Source organism: Lepidochelys olivacea (assembly GCF_965140295.1).
Source record: "Lepidochelys olivacea isolate rLepOli2 genome assembly, chromosome: 2".
NCBI lineage: Eukaryota > Metazoa > Chordata > Testudines > Cheloniidae > Lepidochelys > Lepidochelys olivacea.
Window position 1 is genome coordinate 75,457,618 of NC_140412.1, and position 18,365 is coordinate 75,475,982.

General features: G+C 42.7%; 1 protein-coding gene across 5 annotated transcripts in view; it reads right to left on the reverse strand.

The window, feature by feature from the left end:
• Positions 1-249: 249 nt before the first annotated feature.
• Positions 250-18,365, reverse strand: part of DTNA (dystrobrevin alpha) — a 315,284-nt gene continuing 297,168 nt past the window's right edge. For all 5 annotated transcript variants that reach the window (XM_084620949.1, XM_084620950.1, XM_084620952.1 and 2 more), the window contains one exon: positions 250-1,910. In XM_084620949.1, the coding sequence (XP_084477075.1) occupies positions 1,752-1,910 (159 nt within the window). In that variant the 3' untranslated portion in view covers positions 250-1,751. The remainder of the gene's footprint in view (positions 1,911-18,365) is intronic.

Sequence of the window (18,365 nt, forward strand, 5' to 3'; positions counted from 1 at the left end):
GCTGGCCTATACCACAGGAGCAAAGACCAGTGATTGGGAGGAATGGGGGGGAGCCTACATGAAGATAGCTGGTTGCAGGAGTGTCAATTTGGGTATCTGAGTCCAGGCTCAGATATACAAGGAGATGTGGGCAAAAGGTCTGTATAAGCAATAATACTGTATGAAAGTAAAAAAAAAACAGCAGTAACTTTCATACAGATATACATTACCAAACACTCAATCTCAATGAAACAGCCATGAGACTAAAGATTGCGTACAGACATACAGCGAGAGAGTTTATTGGGACAAGCTATGGAGCAATCCAGGACACATCCTAAAATGTTACCATGAAAGAAAGGTTATACAGACATGCTTTAACCTGTTTTACATCAGTACCTCATCACTCACTGCAGGCAGACTGTGCCAGGTGTGGCTACCTGTATGCAAACCTAGAATTTTCAGGACTGCTAAACAGTGTCACTTCATTCCTAAGGAATATTCTGGGTGAGATATTACCAGCTATTTCACTTCAAACTCTGGTCAAAACTACATGTAGGATAATAGAAAGGGCAAGACAAGCACTGTACAACTAACATTTTCAATTTGTTATCCTGCATGATCGACAAGGCCCACTTTCTCTCATAGTTCTCCCCTGGGTAAGATAAAAAGTTAAGAGTTACCAGCAGAGACAATACTCTAGTTCTGTAACCCTATGCCTGTTCTTTCAAAAACAACAACTCTGTTCTCCTTGTGCATTTCACTGATTGCTAAGTCTCCATTCAGCTCTGAGAGTCTCACTACACATTTCCAAGAACGCATGCAGAACATCTGGTGGCTGGCTAAGGCAATACATATTTGGAAATGAAAGGAAACAGTTGCAAGCGCACTTTAAGCCTATATATTTAAAGCTGAAGGCCTCAAAAATAACATGATGGGAAGGGGAAAAAATGGAAGGAGCCGATTTGTTGAACACATGTTTACTAAAGCTAAAACATCAATGAAACAATACCATGGAAGATTATACATAACTTCAGTCAGTTTAGGGATCTTATGGCACCTGTGGTTTATAAACAGCTTTAGTAACGAGTATTTCAAAACATAGTTCACAGTTTTAAGAAGATCTGTGCTGATTTAAAAACTAGATTCTATATAATTTGAATGTTGCCTTTTGTATATGATATCTATTTGGAAAAAAATATTTACACTAACTTCTATGGCTGATTTGTTAGATTATTTTGAAAGAAAACATTCCTAAGTTACATGTTAGCCCTAAATTAAAGGGTTTTTTTAGTGCATTTTGTACAAGTCTTTTATGTAAAAGACTTTTAAACAAATTGCAAACATAGTCTGGTACTTTGCTTTGGGCTACTAAATATATACACTCAGGAGTATAATCATTCAGTGTTAAATGCATATTTGTAGCTTTTTATTTCTTCCGTGAAAGAAAAATGTACAGTGTATAGTAAATTGTTCTCCTAAAATCTCCAAGTATTCAGAAATCAAATTGCAATCTATAAACAGTATTAATATTGTCATTGTAAACTGAAAAGGTTCAACATAGTGTGCAAAGGGTTTACATGTTTTGTTGATACTGCTATTATTTGTAACAGCAGCACACATTTCAGCCTGCTTTCTTCATCGGTAATGAGCCATGTTACAGAAGATGTAGCTAATGTAAGTTAGCTTTAAACAAAAGTCTTTTTCTCAAAACACACACCTACAAACTACAACTCTTAGAACAAAAGCACTGTGCTACAGTCCTCGGAACTTAGTTAGTCATTTGATTTTTTTGTCAAGAGATGCTGCACTTGTTGGTTCCATTCTTCTGTGAAGCTTGCAGCCAGGTTTTCTTCGTCATCAGTTCGAATGCAGCTCTCCTCATCGTCAGTTCTCACATAGCTTTCGTTGTCTGTCTGACTGCAGCTTGCCTGCTAAACAACGTTTAGGAGAACTTTTAGAAGGAAAAGTTGTCTTAAAACACATACACGCAAACATTTCAAACAAAATCCGCACCTGTTGCACTATCAAGAAAACAAAAAGTCACGCAATTCTCTTGGTTACAACTTAGGTATTAAAGGTGAAACCCACTACACCTATGGAAACCAACTATTCAAGCTCTATGCAGGTGAAATTACATAGGAGTGGGAATCCACTCCCACAAAACAGGGACAGAATTTAGGACTGCTCTGCACTCTTCCAGCTCTGGTGGGTACAAGTAGTGGCCTGAAACCTTCTATGCTATTTATACAGGGTACTGGGGCAACTGGAATTGCATAAACACAGATCTCTTGATGCTCCCATTTCCTACTCCAAGGTGTAGCCCTCCATGCTGGCTGGGCTGGTGTGGATAATTTCCACTATGCGCAGGAGGTGCAGATCCTCATGTGCAGCCAATCGCCTAGCAGCACCTCCCCTGACAGCCCCCGCATGGGAATTTAAGCAGGGTGGAGAACCTTGCACTGGACCTACATACTCAGGTGAATTTCACCTTATGGGTGTAAAAGTTGATCTGCAAAGAATGTAACTAGCTCAAAAACAATGCTGGATTGTACCTCTCTTAAACAGGATGCTCCTCTTTGATGAATGCTTTCATATCCTGCACAATCAATGGCGTCCTGTGTTTCCAGAATTGGACGCTTCCAAGTTTTATTCAGTAATGGAAAACTTTTGATGTTCCAAGGCGTGTCTGAGGAACTAGTTTTGGGCAATACAGGGAACACGTTCTTTTGATATATTCCTCCTGGGGAACATAGTTCTCTCCTCCTCTTTATACCTCCCCACTTCAAAGTTAAAGGGACTATGGTTTATCTTATCCTCTTTCCCTGAACTATTTAGAACAGTCAAACTACCTAGAGTACTGCTGATGGTAACATATAGGACAGCATTCTATTATATCGGGCTAAAACTTCGTTCGACATGTTCAGAGCTCATATGCACATTGTTTTTGTGAACAATGGCTAACTTAAGTCTGGTGAACTGACAAAGTTTGGGTAGAATTAGAGTTTTTCTTCCCTTTCCCAAAGTTATCTAAGCCCTGGTCTACACTAGGAGTTGAGGTCGAATTTAGCAGCGTTAAATCGATTTAACCCTGCACCCGTCCACACGACGAAGCCCTTTTTTTCGATTTAAAGGGCTCTTAAAATCGATTTCCTTACTCCACTCCCGACAAGGGGATTAGCGCATAAATTGGCCTTGCCAGGTCGAATTTGGGGTACTGTGGATGCAATTAGACAGTATTGGCCTCCAGGAGCTATCCCAGAGTGCTCTATTGTGACCGCTCTGGACAGCACTCTCAACTCAGATGCACTGGCCAGGTAGACAGGAAAAGGCCCGCAAACTTTTGAATTTCAATTTCCTGTTTGCATGGTCACCTGCAGCTTGCTACGCTGGCCAGAGCTCATCAGCAGAGGTGACCATGCAGAGCTCATCAGCAGAAGTGACCATGATGGAGTCCCAGAATCGCAAAAGAGCTCCAGCATGGACCGAACGGGAGGTACGAGATCTGATCGCTATATGGGGAGAGGAATTCGTGTTATCAGAACTCCGTTCCAGTTTTCGAAATGCCAAAACATTTGTCAAAATCTCCCAGGGCATGAAGGACATAGGCCATAACAGGGACCCGAAGCAATGCCACGTGAAACTTAAGGAGCTGAGGCAAGCCTACCAAAAAACCAGAGAGGCAAACAGCCACTCCGGGTCAGAGCCCCAAACATGCCGCTTCTATGGGATAGTGCTTGGGGTGTCCTATAGACTGCCAGGATCTAAATTGGATATGGATAGAGCCCTTTTTAATGTTTTTAATAAAGTAAATACTAATGGAAACTGTGTGATCATGGGAGACTTTAACTTCCCAGATATAGACTGGAGGACGAGTGCTAGTAATAATAATAGGGCTCAGATTTTCCTAGATGCGATAGCTGATGGATTTCTTCATCAAGTAGTTGCTGAACCGACTAGAGGGGATGCCATTTTAGATTTGGTTTTGGTGAGTAGTGAGGACCTCATAGAAGAAATGGTTGTAGGGGATAATCTTGGCTCAAGTGATCATGAGCTAATTCAGTTCAAACTGAACGGAAGGATTAACAAAAATAAATCTGCAACTAGGGTTTTTGACTTCAAAAGGGCTGACTTTCAAAAACTAAGGAAATTAGTTAGGGAAGTGGATTGGACTGAAGAATTTATGGATCTAAAGGTAGAGGAGGCCTGGGATTATTTTAAATCAAAGCTGCAGAAGCTATCAGAAGCCTGCATCCCAAGAAAGGGGAAAAAATTCATAGGCAGGAGTTGTAGACCAAGCTGGATGAGCAAGCATCTCAGAGAGGTGATTAAGAAAAAGCAGAAAGCAAAGAGGGAGTGGAAGAAGGGAGGGATCAGCAAGGAAAGCTACCTTATTGAGGTCAGAACATGTAGGGATAAAGTGAGACAGGCTAAAAGTCATGTAGAGTTGGACCTTGCAAAGGGAATTAAAACCAATAGTAAAAGGTTCTATAGTTATATAAATAAGAAAAAAACAAAGAAAGAAGAAGTGGGACCACTAAAGGATGGCGTGGAGGTTAAGGATAATCTAGGCATGGCCCAGTATCTAAACAAATACTTTGCCTCAGTCTTTTATAAGACTAAAGAGGATCTTAGGGATTATGGCAGCATGACAAATGGGAATGAGGATATGGAGGTAGACATTACCATATTTGAGGTAGAAGTGAAACTCAAACAGCTTAATGGGACTAAATTGGGGGGCCCAGATAATCTTCATCCAAGAATATTAAATGAATTGGCACATGAAATTGCAAGCCCATTAGCAAGAATTTTTAATGAATCTGTAAACTCAGGGGTTGTACCGTGTGATTAGAGAATTGCTAACATAGTTCCTATTTTTAAGAAAGGAAAAAAGGTGATCCGGGTAACTACAGGCCTCTTAGTTTGACATCTGTAGTATGCAAGGTTTTGGAAAAAATTTTGAAGGAGAAGGTAGTTAAGGACATTGAAGTCAATGGTAAATGGGACAAAATACAACATGGTTTTACAAAAGGTAGATCGTGCCAAACCAACCTAATCTCCTTCTTTGAAAAAGTAACAGATTTTTTAGACAAAGGAAACGCAGTGGATCTAATTTACCTAGATTTTAGTAAGGCATTTGATACCGTGCCACATGGGGAATTATTAGTTATATTGGATAAGATGGGGATCAATAGGAAAATTGAAAGGTGGATAAGGAATTGGTTAAAGGGGAGACTACAACGGGTCCTACTGAAAGGTGAACTGTCAGGCTGGAGGGAGGTTACCAGTTGAGTTCCTCAAGGATCGGTTTTGGGACCAATTTTATTTAATCTTTTTATTACTGACCTCGGCATAAAAAGTGGGAGTGTGCTAATAAAGTTTGCGGATGATACAAAGCTGGGAGATATTGCCAATTTAGAGAAGGACACGGATATCCTACAGGAGGATCTGGATGACCTTGTAAACTGGAGTAATAGTAATAGGATGAAATTTAATCGTGAGAAGTGTAAGGTCATGCATTTAGGGATTAATAACAAGAATTTTAGTTATAAGCTAGGGACGCATCAATTAGAAGTAACGGAGGAGGAAAAGGACCTTGGAGTATTGGTTGATCATAGGAGGACTATGAGCCGCCAATGTGATACGGCCGTGAAAAAAGCTAATGTGGTCTTGGGATGCATCAGGAGAGGTATTTCCAGTAGGGATAAGGAGGTTTTAGTACCGTTATACGAGGCACTGGTGAGACCTCACCTGGAATACTGTGTGCAGTTCTGGTCTCCCATGTTTAAGAAGGATGAATTCAAACTGGAACAGGTACAGAGAAGGGCTACTAGGATGATCCGAGGAATGGAAAACTTGTCTTATGAAAGGAGATCCAAGGAGCTTGGCTTCTTTAGCCTAACTAAAAGAAGGTTGAGGGGAGATATGGTTGCTCTCTATAAATATATCAGAGGGATAAATACCGGAGAGGGAGAGGAATTATTTAAGCTCAGTACCAATGTGGACACAAGAACAAATGGATATAAACTGGCCACCAGGAAATTTAGACTAGAAATTAGACGAAGGTTTCTAACCATCAGAGTTAAGTTTTGGAATAGCCTTCCAAGGGAAGCAGTGGGGGGCAAAAGATATATCTGGTTTTAAGATTGAACTCGATAAGTTTATGGAGGAGATGGTGTGATGGGATAAGATGGTTTTGGTAATTAAATATTAATGGTAAATAGGCCCAATGGTCTGTGATGGGATATTAGATGGGGTGGGATCCGAGTTACCCAGGAAAGAATTTTCTGTAGTATCTGGCTGATGAATCTTGCCCATATGCTCAGGGTTTAGCTGATCACCATATTTGGAGTCGGGAAGGAATTTTCCTCCAGGGCAGATTGGAAGAGGCCCTGGAGGTTTTTCGCCTTCCTCTGTAGCATTGGGCATGGGTCACTTGCTGGAGGATTCTCTGCTCCTTGAAGTCTTTAAACTACAATTTGAGGACTTCAATAACACAGATATAGGTGTGAGGTTTTTTGCAGGAGTGGTGGGTGAAATTCTGTGGCCTGTGTTGTGCAGGAGGTCAGAGTAGATGATCATAATGGTCCCTTCTGACCTAAATATCTATCTATGATGAGCTGCATGCCATTTTAGGGGCTTCAGCCACCACTACCCCAGCCGTGTTGTTTGACTTCTTCAATGGAGATGGAGGCAACACCAAAGCAGGTTTTGGGGACAAGGAAGTTGATGATGATGAAGTTGTAGATAGCTCACAGCAAGCAGGTGGAGAAACCGGTTTTCCCGACAGTCAGGAACTGTTTCTCACCCTGGACCTGGAGCCAGTACCCCCCGAACCCACCCAAGGCTGACTCCCGGACCCGCCAAACGGAGAAGGGACCTCTGGTGAGTGTACCTTTTAAAATACTATACATGGTTTAAAAGCAAGCATGTTTAATGATTAATTTGCCCTGCCATTTGTGGCTCTCCTGGATGTACTCTCAAAGCCTTTGCAAAAGGTTTCTGGAGAGGGCAGCCTTATTCCATACACAATGGTAGGACACTTTACCACACCAGGCCAGTAGCACGTACTCGGGAATCATTGTAGAACAAAGCATTGCAGTCTATGTTTGCTGGCATTCAAACAACATCCGTTCTTTCTCTCTCTGTGTTATCCTCAGGAGAGTGATATCATTCATGGTCACCTGGTTGAAATAGGGTGCTTTTCTTCAGGGGACTTTCAGAGGTGCCCATTCCTGCTGGGCTGTTTGCCTGTGGCTAAACAGAAATGTTCCCTGCTGTTAGCCACGGGGAGAGGTGAGGGGCTAGCCACGTGGTGCGGGGAGGCAAAATGCGACCTTGGAACGAAAGCACATGTGCTGTGTATGTAATGTTAACAGCAAGGTTTACCGTGAAAGAGTGTACCCATTGTTCTAGAAAATGTGTCTTTTTAAATACCACTGTCCCTTTTTTTACTCCACCAGCTGCATGTGTTTCAAGGATCACAGGATCTTCTCCTTCCCAGAAGCTAGTGAAGATTAGAAAGAAAAAAAAAAGCACTCGTGATGAAATGTTCTCTGAGCTCATGCTGTCCTCCCACACTGACAGAGCACAGATGAATGCATGGAGGCAAATAATGTCAGAGTGCAGGAAAGCACAAAATGACCGGGAGGAGAGGTGGCAGGCTGAAGAGAGTAAGTGGCGGGCTGAAGACAGGGCTGAAGCTCAAATGTGGCGGCAGCGTGATGAAAGGAGGCAGGATTCAATGCTGAGGCTGCTGGAGGATCAAACCAATATGCTTCAGTGTATGGTTGAGCTGCAGGAAAGGCAGCAGGAGCACAGACCGACGCTACAGCCCCTGTGCAACCAACCGCCCTCCTCCCCAAGTTCCATAGCCTCCTCACCCAGACGCCCAAGAACACAGTGGGGGGGCCTCCGGCCACTCCACCCCAGAGGATTGCCCAAGCAACAGAAGGCTGGCATTCAATAAGTTTCAAACTTTTAAAGTGCTGTGTGGCCTTGTCCTTCCCTCCTCCACCACCCCTCCTGGGCTACCTTGGTAGTTATCCCCCTATTTGTGTGATGAATCAATAAAGAATGAATGTGAAGCAACAATGACTATTGTCTCTGCAAGTGGTGATCGAAGGGAGGAGGGGAGGGTGGTTAGCTTACAGGGAAGTAGAGTGAACCAAGGGACGGGGGGTTTCATCAAGGAGAAACAAACAGAACTTTCACACTGTAGCGTGGCCAGTCATGAAACTGGTTTTCAAAGCTTCTCTGATGTGCACCGTACCCTCTTGTGCTCTTCTAACTGCCCTGGTATCTGGCTGTGCGTAACCAGCAGCCAGGCGCTTTTCCTCAACCTCCCACCCCGCCATAAATGTCTCCCTCTTATTCTCACGGATATTGTGGAGCACACAGCAAGCAGTAATAACAGTGGGAATATTGGTTTCGCTGAGGTCTACCGAGTCAGTAAACTGCGCCAGCGCACTTTTAAACATCCAAATGCACATTCTACCACCCTTCTGCTCTTGCTCAGCCTGTAGTTGAACAGCTCCTGACTACTGTCCAGGCTGCCTGTGTATGGCTTCATGAGCCATGGCATTAAGGGGTAGGCTGGGTCCCCAAGGATAACTATAGGCATTTCAACATCTCCAATGGTTATTTTCTGGTCTGGCAATGAAGTCCCTTCCTGCAGCTTTTGAAACAGACCAGAGGTCCTAAAGATGCGAGCGTTATGTATCTTTCCCGGCCATCCCACGTTGATGTTGGTGAAACGTCCCTTGTGATCCACCAGTGCTTGCAGCACTATTGAAAAGTACCCCTTGTGGTTTATGTACTCACCGGCTTGGTGCTCTGGTGCCAAGATAGGGATATGGGTTCCGTCTATGGCCCCACCGCAGTTAGGGAATCCCATTGCAGCAAAGCCATCCACTATGACCTGCACATTTCCCAGGGTCACTACCCTTGATATCAGCAAATCTTTGACTGTGTGGGCTACTTGCATCATAGCAGCCCCCACAGTAGATTTGCCCACTCCAAATTGATTCCCGACCAACCGTTAGCTGTCTGGCGTTGCAAGCTTCCACAGGGCTATTGCCACTCGCTTCTCAAGTGTGAGGGCTGCTCTCATCTTGGTATTCTTGCACCTCAGGGCAGGGGAAAGCTAGTCAAAGTTCCATGAAAGTGCCCTTATGCATGCAAAAGTTTCGCAACCACTGGGAATCGTCCCAGCCCTGCAACACTATGCGGTCCCACCAGTCTGTGCTTGTTTCCAGAGCCCAGAATCGGCGTTCCACAGCATGAACCTGCCCCATTAGCACTATGGTGCCCACATTGCCAGGACCCGTGCTTTGAGAGAAGTCTGTGCCCATGTCCTCATCACTCACATCACCGCGTTGACATTGCCTCCTCGCCCGGTATCGCTTTGCCAGGTTCTGGTGCTGCATATACTGCTGGATAATGCGTGTGGTGTTTAATGTGCTCCTAATTGCCAAAGTGATCCGAGCAGGCTCCATGCTTGCTGTGGTATGGCGTCTGCACAGAAAAAAGGCGCGGAACGATTGTTTGCCATTGCCCTGATGGAGGGAGGGGCGACTGATGACATGGCTTACAGGGTTGGCTTACAGGGAATTAAAATCAACAAAGGCGGTGGCTTTGTGAGAAACTGAATGGCCCCATCACAGATAGAACTCAAAACCTCAAGGATAGAACTCAAAACTGGGTTTAGCAGGCCGTTGATTTCACAGAGAGAGGGAGGGAGGAAGGAGAAAATGAATACAAAACAAATCTGGTCTATTTCTTGTTTTGAGCCACTTCATCTATCTTTATACATCTTGCTGGCAGCAGACTGTGCAGTACGACTGCTAGCCATCGTCAACACCTGGGTGCTCGGCAGAAGACGGTGCAGTATGACGACTAGCCATCATCTTCTGCTAGCTGCAGGTTAAAAGACAGTGCACTGCCGGTAGGACTCAATTGCCACGAGACGGAACAAGGGAAATGACCTGGCTGAGTCACTCCCATGTTTGCCCAGGCGCCCGGTTAAAAGAGCACCCAGGACTACGTCGATGACGGCTACCAGTCATACTGCACTGTCTGCTGCCAAAAGGCAATAAACTGCTGCTGTGTAGCAATGCAGTACCACGTCTGCCAGCACCCAGGAGACATACGGTGACGGTTAGCTGAGAGGGCTCCATGCTTGCCATGGTATGGCGTCTGCAGAGGTAACTCAAGAAAAAAGGCGCAAAACGATTGTCTGCCCTGCTTTCACGGAAGGAGGGAGGAAACGGGGCCTGACGATATGTACCCAGAACCACCCGCAACAATGTTTTAGCCCCATCAGGCACTGGGATTTCTACCCAGAATTCAAATGGGCAGCGGAGACTGTGAGAACTGTGGGATAGCCACCCACAGTGCAACTCTCCGGAAGTTGACAGTTGCCTCGGTACTGTGGACACACTCCGCCGACTACATGCACTTAGAGCATTTGTGGGGGGACACACACAATCAACGGTATAAAACCGCTTTCTACAAAACCGACTTCTATAAATTCGACCTAATTTCGTAGTGTAGACATACCCTAATTCTGTTCCATTCTTCAAGCACAGATGCTGCTATAGGATTCTTGAATACCTGAACAGCGTTAAAATGGAATATTGATCTTACATTTAGTATCTCCTTTCAGTCAGTTACAAAAGACTTATTATTAATGCTATTTTGTTGAAAAATGAAAGAAAAAAGTGCATTATAAAGTTGTGAGGGGAAGATCTCAATAGCTTTTGAGGTTAAGTTTGCAAAACTCGCGGGAAATCCTAAGAACAGGAATTCTGGGGAGCATTTTGCCACTTCAGTTTCAGATCTCAGCCAGAATGAGGAATTTTATAAGGGCCTGAAAATTAAACACAAAGGAGTGGAAGAGGGCAGTTATCTGAATTTGTTTAAACCTCAAAGTTTCAATCTGCAGTTTAGGTTGGTTCTTCTTTAGGTAATTTTAAGGATATATAAATATAGATACAGCTCACAGTTTTTGATAGCATCATTATAAACCACAAGCGCAAAGTATAAGTGATGTGTGAGGCAGCCAGAACATTAAGATCCATTTATAGCATTGTATATAATTCAGTTTTTTTAATTTACTGTACACACTCTATGCCTTAGCTGAGTATTTGTGGGTATGAGGAGGGATTATTATAGATTTCCAGGATGCTCCTTTTTGTTCCAGACCTGGCATTGGGATGAAGAGATGGTTGTAAACAAGAAATGAGTACCACTGAATTACAGAATTATAAATACATTGAAAGGTTCTACTAACGACATAAATCAGTCACAAGTTGAAGCTCAAGTGATTAGTAATGGCAGAGGCCCCCCCTTCATCCCCAGTATTTATAACTTCAGCTACAGTTTATTTCCTGTTGTATTATAATTTAATGATTAAAAAATCCTAGTTTTCATGCAACATTAAAGTTGAAAAATGATGCACTGAAAGTTAAGGTCACTCCTCCCAAAGTTAATTTGGTCGCATTGCACATCTGACATTTTTATGTTATATACTACTAATCAAGAATACATTAACAGTGAGATTAAAAAGAAAAAGAAAATATTACACATGTGGTCTGTAGCTCAGTTAATATAGCAGGATGGGAATAACCGAACTTTTGAAATTTATTACATAGTGAGAGCTTGATTCTTTTTCAAACTTAATGTTCCATGTAATGCTATTTTTATATTTAATGTGCCTTTTTAGGATAATATACAAGCCTTGAATTATTTGGCTTTGGGATCCTACAAGTTTTGCCAGCAGAAAACGTAAGTAGAGCTAAATGCAATTTTTTTTTGGCAAGTAGTATATTTGCAGAGAGACTTCTATTTTTCAGGGACCCGAAACGATTTGCAAGTTCAGGTCAAATTCGACAAATAGTTTGGCTGAAAAAAATCTGAAAACAAACATTTGCCAAATGTCATAATGAACTGTTCTGACACTTTTTGTCAAATCGACATTTCCTTTGGCAATGTCATTTCTGTCGATCCAAATCCACATTTGAAATGTTTTGTTCAATTGTTTTTTGTTTTTCTTTGTTTTGATGAGAAAAACTAAATTTTTCAGTTTGGTTCAAAGCAACCGTCCCTCCCACCCCCCTTTTTTTTCTGGTTCAGCCACCAAACCAAAAAAATAAATTATTTGCTCAGCTCTACATGTAAGTGTATTGGTTCTGGACCCATGCTTAAGACTCCTTAGTGCAGCAGCACTCTCACCCATAGTCAGGTGTGGCAGACACACTTAAAAATGCACAAAGGAAGAGAGAAGTCTCCTCATCTTGATGGCTTTAAATAGAGCTGACTTAATTGTACACATCCTTTAATGATTTTTTTTTTTGATTCATAGGATTCATAGATTCTAAGGCCAGAAGGGACCACTGTGATTGTCTACTCTGACTTCCTGTATAACCGAGGCCATAGGACTTTGCTGAATTAATTCCTGTTTGAACTAGAGCATATTTTTTAGAGAAACATCCAATCTTGATTTCAAATGGAGAATCCACCACAATCCTTGGTAAATTGTGCCAATGGCTAATTATCCTCTGTTAAAAATTTGTGCCTTCAGTCCAGTCTGAATTTACGTAGCTTCAACTTCAGCCATCAGATGTTGTTATGCCTTTATCTACTAGATTGAAGAGCCCTCTATTATCCAATTTCTGTTCCCCAGGTAGGCACTTTTAGACTGTGATCAAGTTACCCTTTAACCGTCTCTTTGATAACCTTAATAGATTGACTCCTTGAGTTTATCACTGTCACTATACCTATTAAGTTTGTGGACCTAAAGCTACTTGGCTTGTGGAGCTTACAAGCTCTATTGAGTTCCAGTGGAGTAAGGGTGTCCTAAATATACTGTTAACCAAAACATCATTACAATGCATCTGAAAAAAATGTATACAAAACAATCTAGTGTGCACATGTGACGTTTCTGACTTTAAACATTCATAAAATAAAACTACTGAACTTTCTTCCCTCTTATCTTGCTTTAAAGTCTCACAGAAATCTAAAAGCAAGACATGTTTTTGTCATTTCTAGCTTCACTCCTTTTCTGAGTTGAGTGTAATATTCCTGGGTGGAACATATGGGCAAATTGTTCCTTTCACATTCATAATGTAGGGCCTGATTTAAGGCCACTGAAGTCAAAGGAAAATACTCCCACTGACATCAACGGGTGTTGGATTTGACTCTCAACTATAGCAGAGAACTAAAATGCAAATAAAAATAATTTAAAGTGAGACTTAATAAAGAATCCCCTTCTCAGTGTACTCTCCTACACGCTAGTACCTTAAGCATGGCTTTAAAGAGCTTTTCACACCTTACAATTGTTTTAAAAACAATAAGCATTAATTGAAAAATGACATGGATGTGACTCAGTAAATGTTGCCATGGCATCACCAACAAAGACATTGCTTTAAAAAGTACAATAAGTTGAAGTTAATGTGGGACCACACTCACACCACAAGTCAGCCCCCCCTTTAATATGTCACACCTGCATTCAGTAGTGACCTGCTTCTGTTCCCATTGACGCCATTGGCAAAAGTCCATTGGCAGCTATGGGAACCAGATTAGGCCAATACTCTATTTTAAGTAAAATAACTTAAAAATTTTTTTATGCTCAGACAATTTCAACTTCTATTTTTAGTTTCATCCAGTGAAAGCTGAAAACACTTTTCACCTTGTGCTTAGACAATGTTAGTCTGTTGCTCCATTAATTTTATATATATATATATTATTGCCACTTATTTTAATATGAAAAACTTAAATTGAAAACATGATTACATTATATTTTATATGTTACAAGAACCCACTTGCTCTCTTGAGAATGCATTTGTTATATTTATACCAGATGTTTTCAGGATCACTTCCAGAGACTTTCCCATAGCATTATTCCAAAATGCAAATAGGATATAATAATTTTAAATAATAATGATAAAGTGTATAGCTTTATAAATCAGGAAACAAATGGAGTTCTGTGACAGTCTGTCAATCATATAATTGTACTAATGTCTATAATGCACTGGTCTGACCTGCCCTCTCATTCTTCTTAATAAACTTCATTTTATAAGAGTTCCAGGGGATTATTGTTTTGGGATAGAAAAATCACTTGGCCTTTCACCTAACACCTGTGCAATACAATGCTGATAGTATTTCTATACAGAATTTGTTGGCTAATACGATCTCTAAAAATAACTGCTTTTTATATTCAACAGCAGGGGTTCCCAAGAAATAGAAATGCAGATCTGACAGCCCCCTGCTATAGTTATGCAGTTGGCAGGACTCAAGATAGTGCTTTAACCACTGCAGCCTGTATAAATTGCTTGGCGTTTCTCTTTCCAAACTGATGAAATATTAATAACAAATAAAGTACAAAGGATACATTGTTTTTCCCAGAAGTAAATGGGCTTGAGTGCAATGGATTCTACCTACTACTTGAGGGGGCTATTTTAGATTGTGTCACACGATCCTGTGCAGATGTGGCATCGACGAAACAAGAATTTGCTGTTTTAGGATAAAAGTACAGGGTGAAATCCTGACTCCAGTGAAGTCAGTGATAGTTTTGCAATTGCCTTCAATGAGGCAAGTTTTCCCTCATAGGATGAAATTTTCTAAATGCTCAGTGTTGGCCTAACTGCTCCCACTGAGGTCAACAGGTGTTTTACCGTAGACTGCAGTAGAAGCAGCATTAAGTCAACACAGAGCGCTTTCAAAAATCCCACCCATAATGTGCTGTGCTAAGTTCAAATGTTTCAGAAAAGATCCAAGAGATGAGATGTTAACTGAACCTTCCTAGCCCACCAACCAGGGCAGGGATGCAAATTTTCAGATAATCTGTACTTTTGTGTAACTTGGCTTTTCTTACAACAGTAACTTAGCCTTGGTGTTTCTAGCTGGAAGCAGAAAGTGTAGAGGTTCGCTAAAGTTATAATATTAAAAGAAGTTACCTGAACTTTTTTAAACAAACAAAAATCAATAATTAAGAACTTTATAGACATTCATTATTGCAGCGTGGTCTGTTTTCATATTCTAGTAACTTGACAGGTAACTAACAATTCCAGTATGTTGACAGAAGAAAATGTGTTTCTGTAGCAGCTAACTTTCCAGGCACATACCAAGGCTGCTGAGGAGGTGAGTATAACCTGATGGGGGTATGTAATAGGAAAGTGTGTTGTGGTGTGTACTTATTCAGTGTTGTGATATTTTGTGGGATTGCTAGTATTTGAGAGAGGGGCTTTTAAATACATACATAGCCAGCAGCTTTTAATCCCCATCCCCCAAAGTGCTTTACAAACAAAGGCCCAAATTCTAGCATCAGTTACAGGCATATCATTCCTAATAAACTCACTGAGAATTGCACACAAGTAGCTGAGGGCCAAATTTTGCCATCAGACTGATATAAACAAGAAGTACTTTGCCAATGACTAAAACGCAGCCTCCTCTCGGATGAAACACAGCAGCCAATTAACAGTGAACATCAACACTACTTGGAACAGAAAGAGAAGATGCCATACACATCTGAAACTCTAGAGGGGATTTAAACAGTGGAAATCTATTTCATCATATAAGAATTTGTATAGGAAGCCTCGTTTCATAACTTAAACTCCTGTGAGAGGTTGCATGGGTCAGCTCACTGGTTTTACTTCTCATCTGCAAATGGCTCCACCAGCAAGGCAAAGTGCTCCTTAATGCCATACTGGGGCACTGGCTAAGCTCAAAAGTGACAAACTGTACTTCATTGGAGATGATGAGTACTTAGTGATAGCCGTGGGTGATGGCATTTGATACATGAGTACTAACTATCCATCTTAAGCACTTATATGGCACCATAGGTGCCAACTCCGTGGGTACTCCAGGCTGGCACACCCATGGAAAAAAAAGTGGGTGCCCAGCGCCCACCGGCGGGCCCCTCCACCTCTCCCCCAACAGCGCCTCCGCCCACCGAAGATCAGGTGTTCAGTGGTGTGCAGGAGGCACTGGGGGGAAGGGGAAGAGGAGAAGCAGGGGCAGGAAGAGGCAGAGCAAGGGCGGGGCTGGGCAATGCGTCAGGGGGACATCCCCAGATGCTGGGGAGTGGAAAAGATTTGGGGGGGGGGCAGGAGCAAAAGTGGCAGGATCAGCCCTTTCTGGCTGCTGGGACACTGCTCGGCAGTGTGGCGGGCCGGCGGCTGACTGGGAGAGCCTGGCTGGGGAGGCAGCTTCTGCTCTCCGCCCGGGCTCAGGTGCTGGGGACCAGGGCGAGCGAGCCAGTGCCCCCACAACCCCTGGGACGTTTCTGGCATGTTCAGCCACAGTCCCCGGTAGCTGAGCCTGGGCAGGGAGTGGAAGCTGCCTCCCCAACCAGGCTCTCTCAAGCAGCTGCTGGGCTGCAAAGCAGCCATCAGGAGGGGCCGCTGTTAGAAGCGGCTCCCTCCTTCTCCCCACCCGGGGTCCCTCACACCAGGGAGACTGCCAGAACATGCTGGGGAGCCAGGTGCAGTGGGAGGACAGAGTGTCCCCCCTGCAGATAACATGAGTCGGGGAGAGCATGGTGGTGCTAGGCTGAGCATGGGGGGTTGGCATGGGGAGGGGAATATGTGACCGGTCATGTGACCTCCCCTTTAGATAGCACCCCCTCAGTATGGGGAGGTACCAGTTGTCTATGGTGGGGCGTGCTCGAGGGAGGGGGCAGAACAGGGTGGGAAGAGGAGGGGCCGGGATGGGGCCTTGAGGGAAGGGTTGGGGTTGGGTGGGGCACCCCCAGGGAAATCAGAAAGCCGGCGCCTGTGTATGGTACCCATTCCTGAAGTACCTGAGTGCCTCACAATTTGTAATGTATTTATCTACACAACATCCCTGTGAGTTACGGAAGTAGACAGGGGGAACTGAAGCGTAGAGCAGGGAACTGAACCCATGTCTACTGAATTCCAAGTTAGTGTCCTGATCACTGGATCATTCTCTCTCTCTCTCATGGTCAATTCATGCATTGTCACTGATAGCTAAGAAGACCATTTGCCCTCCTGCGTAACAGAGTAAGGTAATAAAAGAGTGTGTGAGGATGATCCTCAGGACTTTGACGGCTTATTAGGCATGGTTTAGAGATAATTCATGCTTGGATGTCTGGAAATAAGCAAGGGAGGAAACAGCATCATCACACGTGCACATAAAGCAGAAGGCACAGTGTATCTGAATTACAAGTTACCAGTTGGAAACTTTCTCCTATATTAAGGTAATACTTACTTGAGAGGAGAGTGATAGAAGGATATTGCATTCAACCTTGCAAACTGACCTGTAGATAACAAAGGACATAAAACAAGAAGATGACAAGTTAAGCCAGTGAGCAGCCAGGCCAGTGTATTATTTGGAATAAAGCCATGCACAAGAGAGGAAATAAGAGAGAACAATAATGGGGTCAGGAAATAAGACTAAGGAAAACTGGCTCATACAATACATTCATCAAGAAGCTATAAGACGACCATATCTGCTAGCTGACATGGGAGGGTAAGCGTTGTTAGCGTTTAGGTTTGTGCATTAAATGTATTCCTCCTGATAACACTTGTTATTTGCTACATGCTTAAGAGGAAGCGGAAAAAGATGATGCTTTTGAGGCTTCTTGTCTCAGACTCTCTCATGTACCATGCGTATTGCTGCTGCCACATTGCCAGCCAAGAGAGTGCTTTTCTGCTATCTGGTTTCATTTAAACTCTAGTGTCTCAGAGTTTCATTTGCAAAAGCTTGCTTGAAGGTCACACAGACCAGAAACACTGGGTATTGTGCCATCATCTCCTATGCAATAAGAAGTCTGCATGTCCATCTAAAAGTACTGCTTTTACATATAGTGAGACAGAGAAATACATCTAATATCATTCTTGAACCAACAAAGGATACTGTAAGCCTAGTAGCAGTAATTTTCTTACCAGATTTTTTCAGTTGACAGTTGTATTATGAGAGCAACTACAGCCATCATTTGTTTTAGACTATTTAGTCGAATGGGAAACTTATGTGAACATCAGTAAGAAATATCACATTACTTTCTAGAGGCTGGATTCAAACTACACAGTTCTTCCCACCACCATTCCCTGGAACACTTGAAAACTAAATTTACTGGCTTTTTCTTCTTTTTAAAAAAAATAAAGATAACGCTAGCTCTGTATTCTTTGACTTTAAAGCTATCCTGGGATATCAGTGGGAAAAGGTCTTGAATAATGAAATACTATGCCTTAAACCCAAATCAGAGAAGAGCACCAAGGCCACGTCAGATGTTCTAGTGACTCAAACGCACATAACCTTGCTAACTCTTATTCATCCTAGCAGCTATTCCTCAAGTAGTCCCAATGGCACCATTCACGTTAGTAAGGGCTACTAACACGATTGAAGGTTTGCATACTAGGAGCCATAGT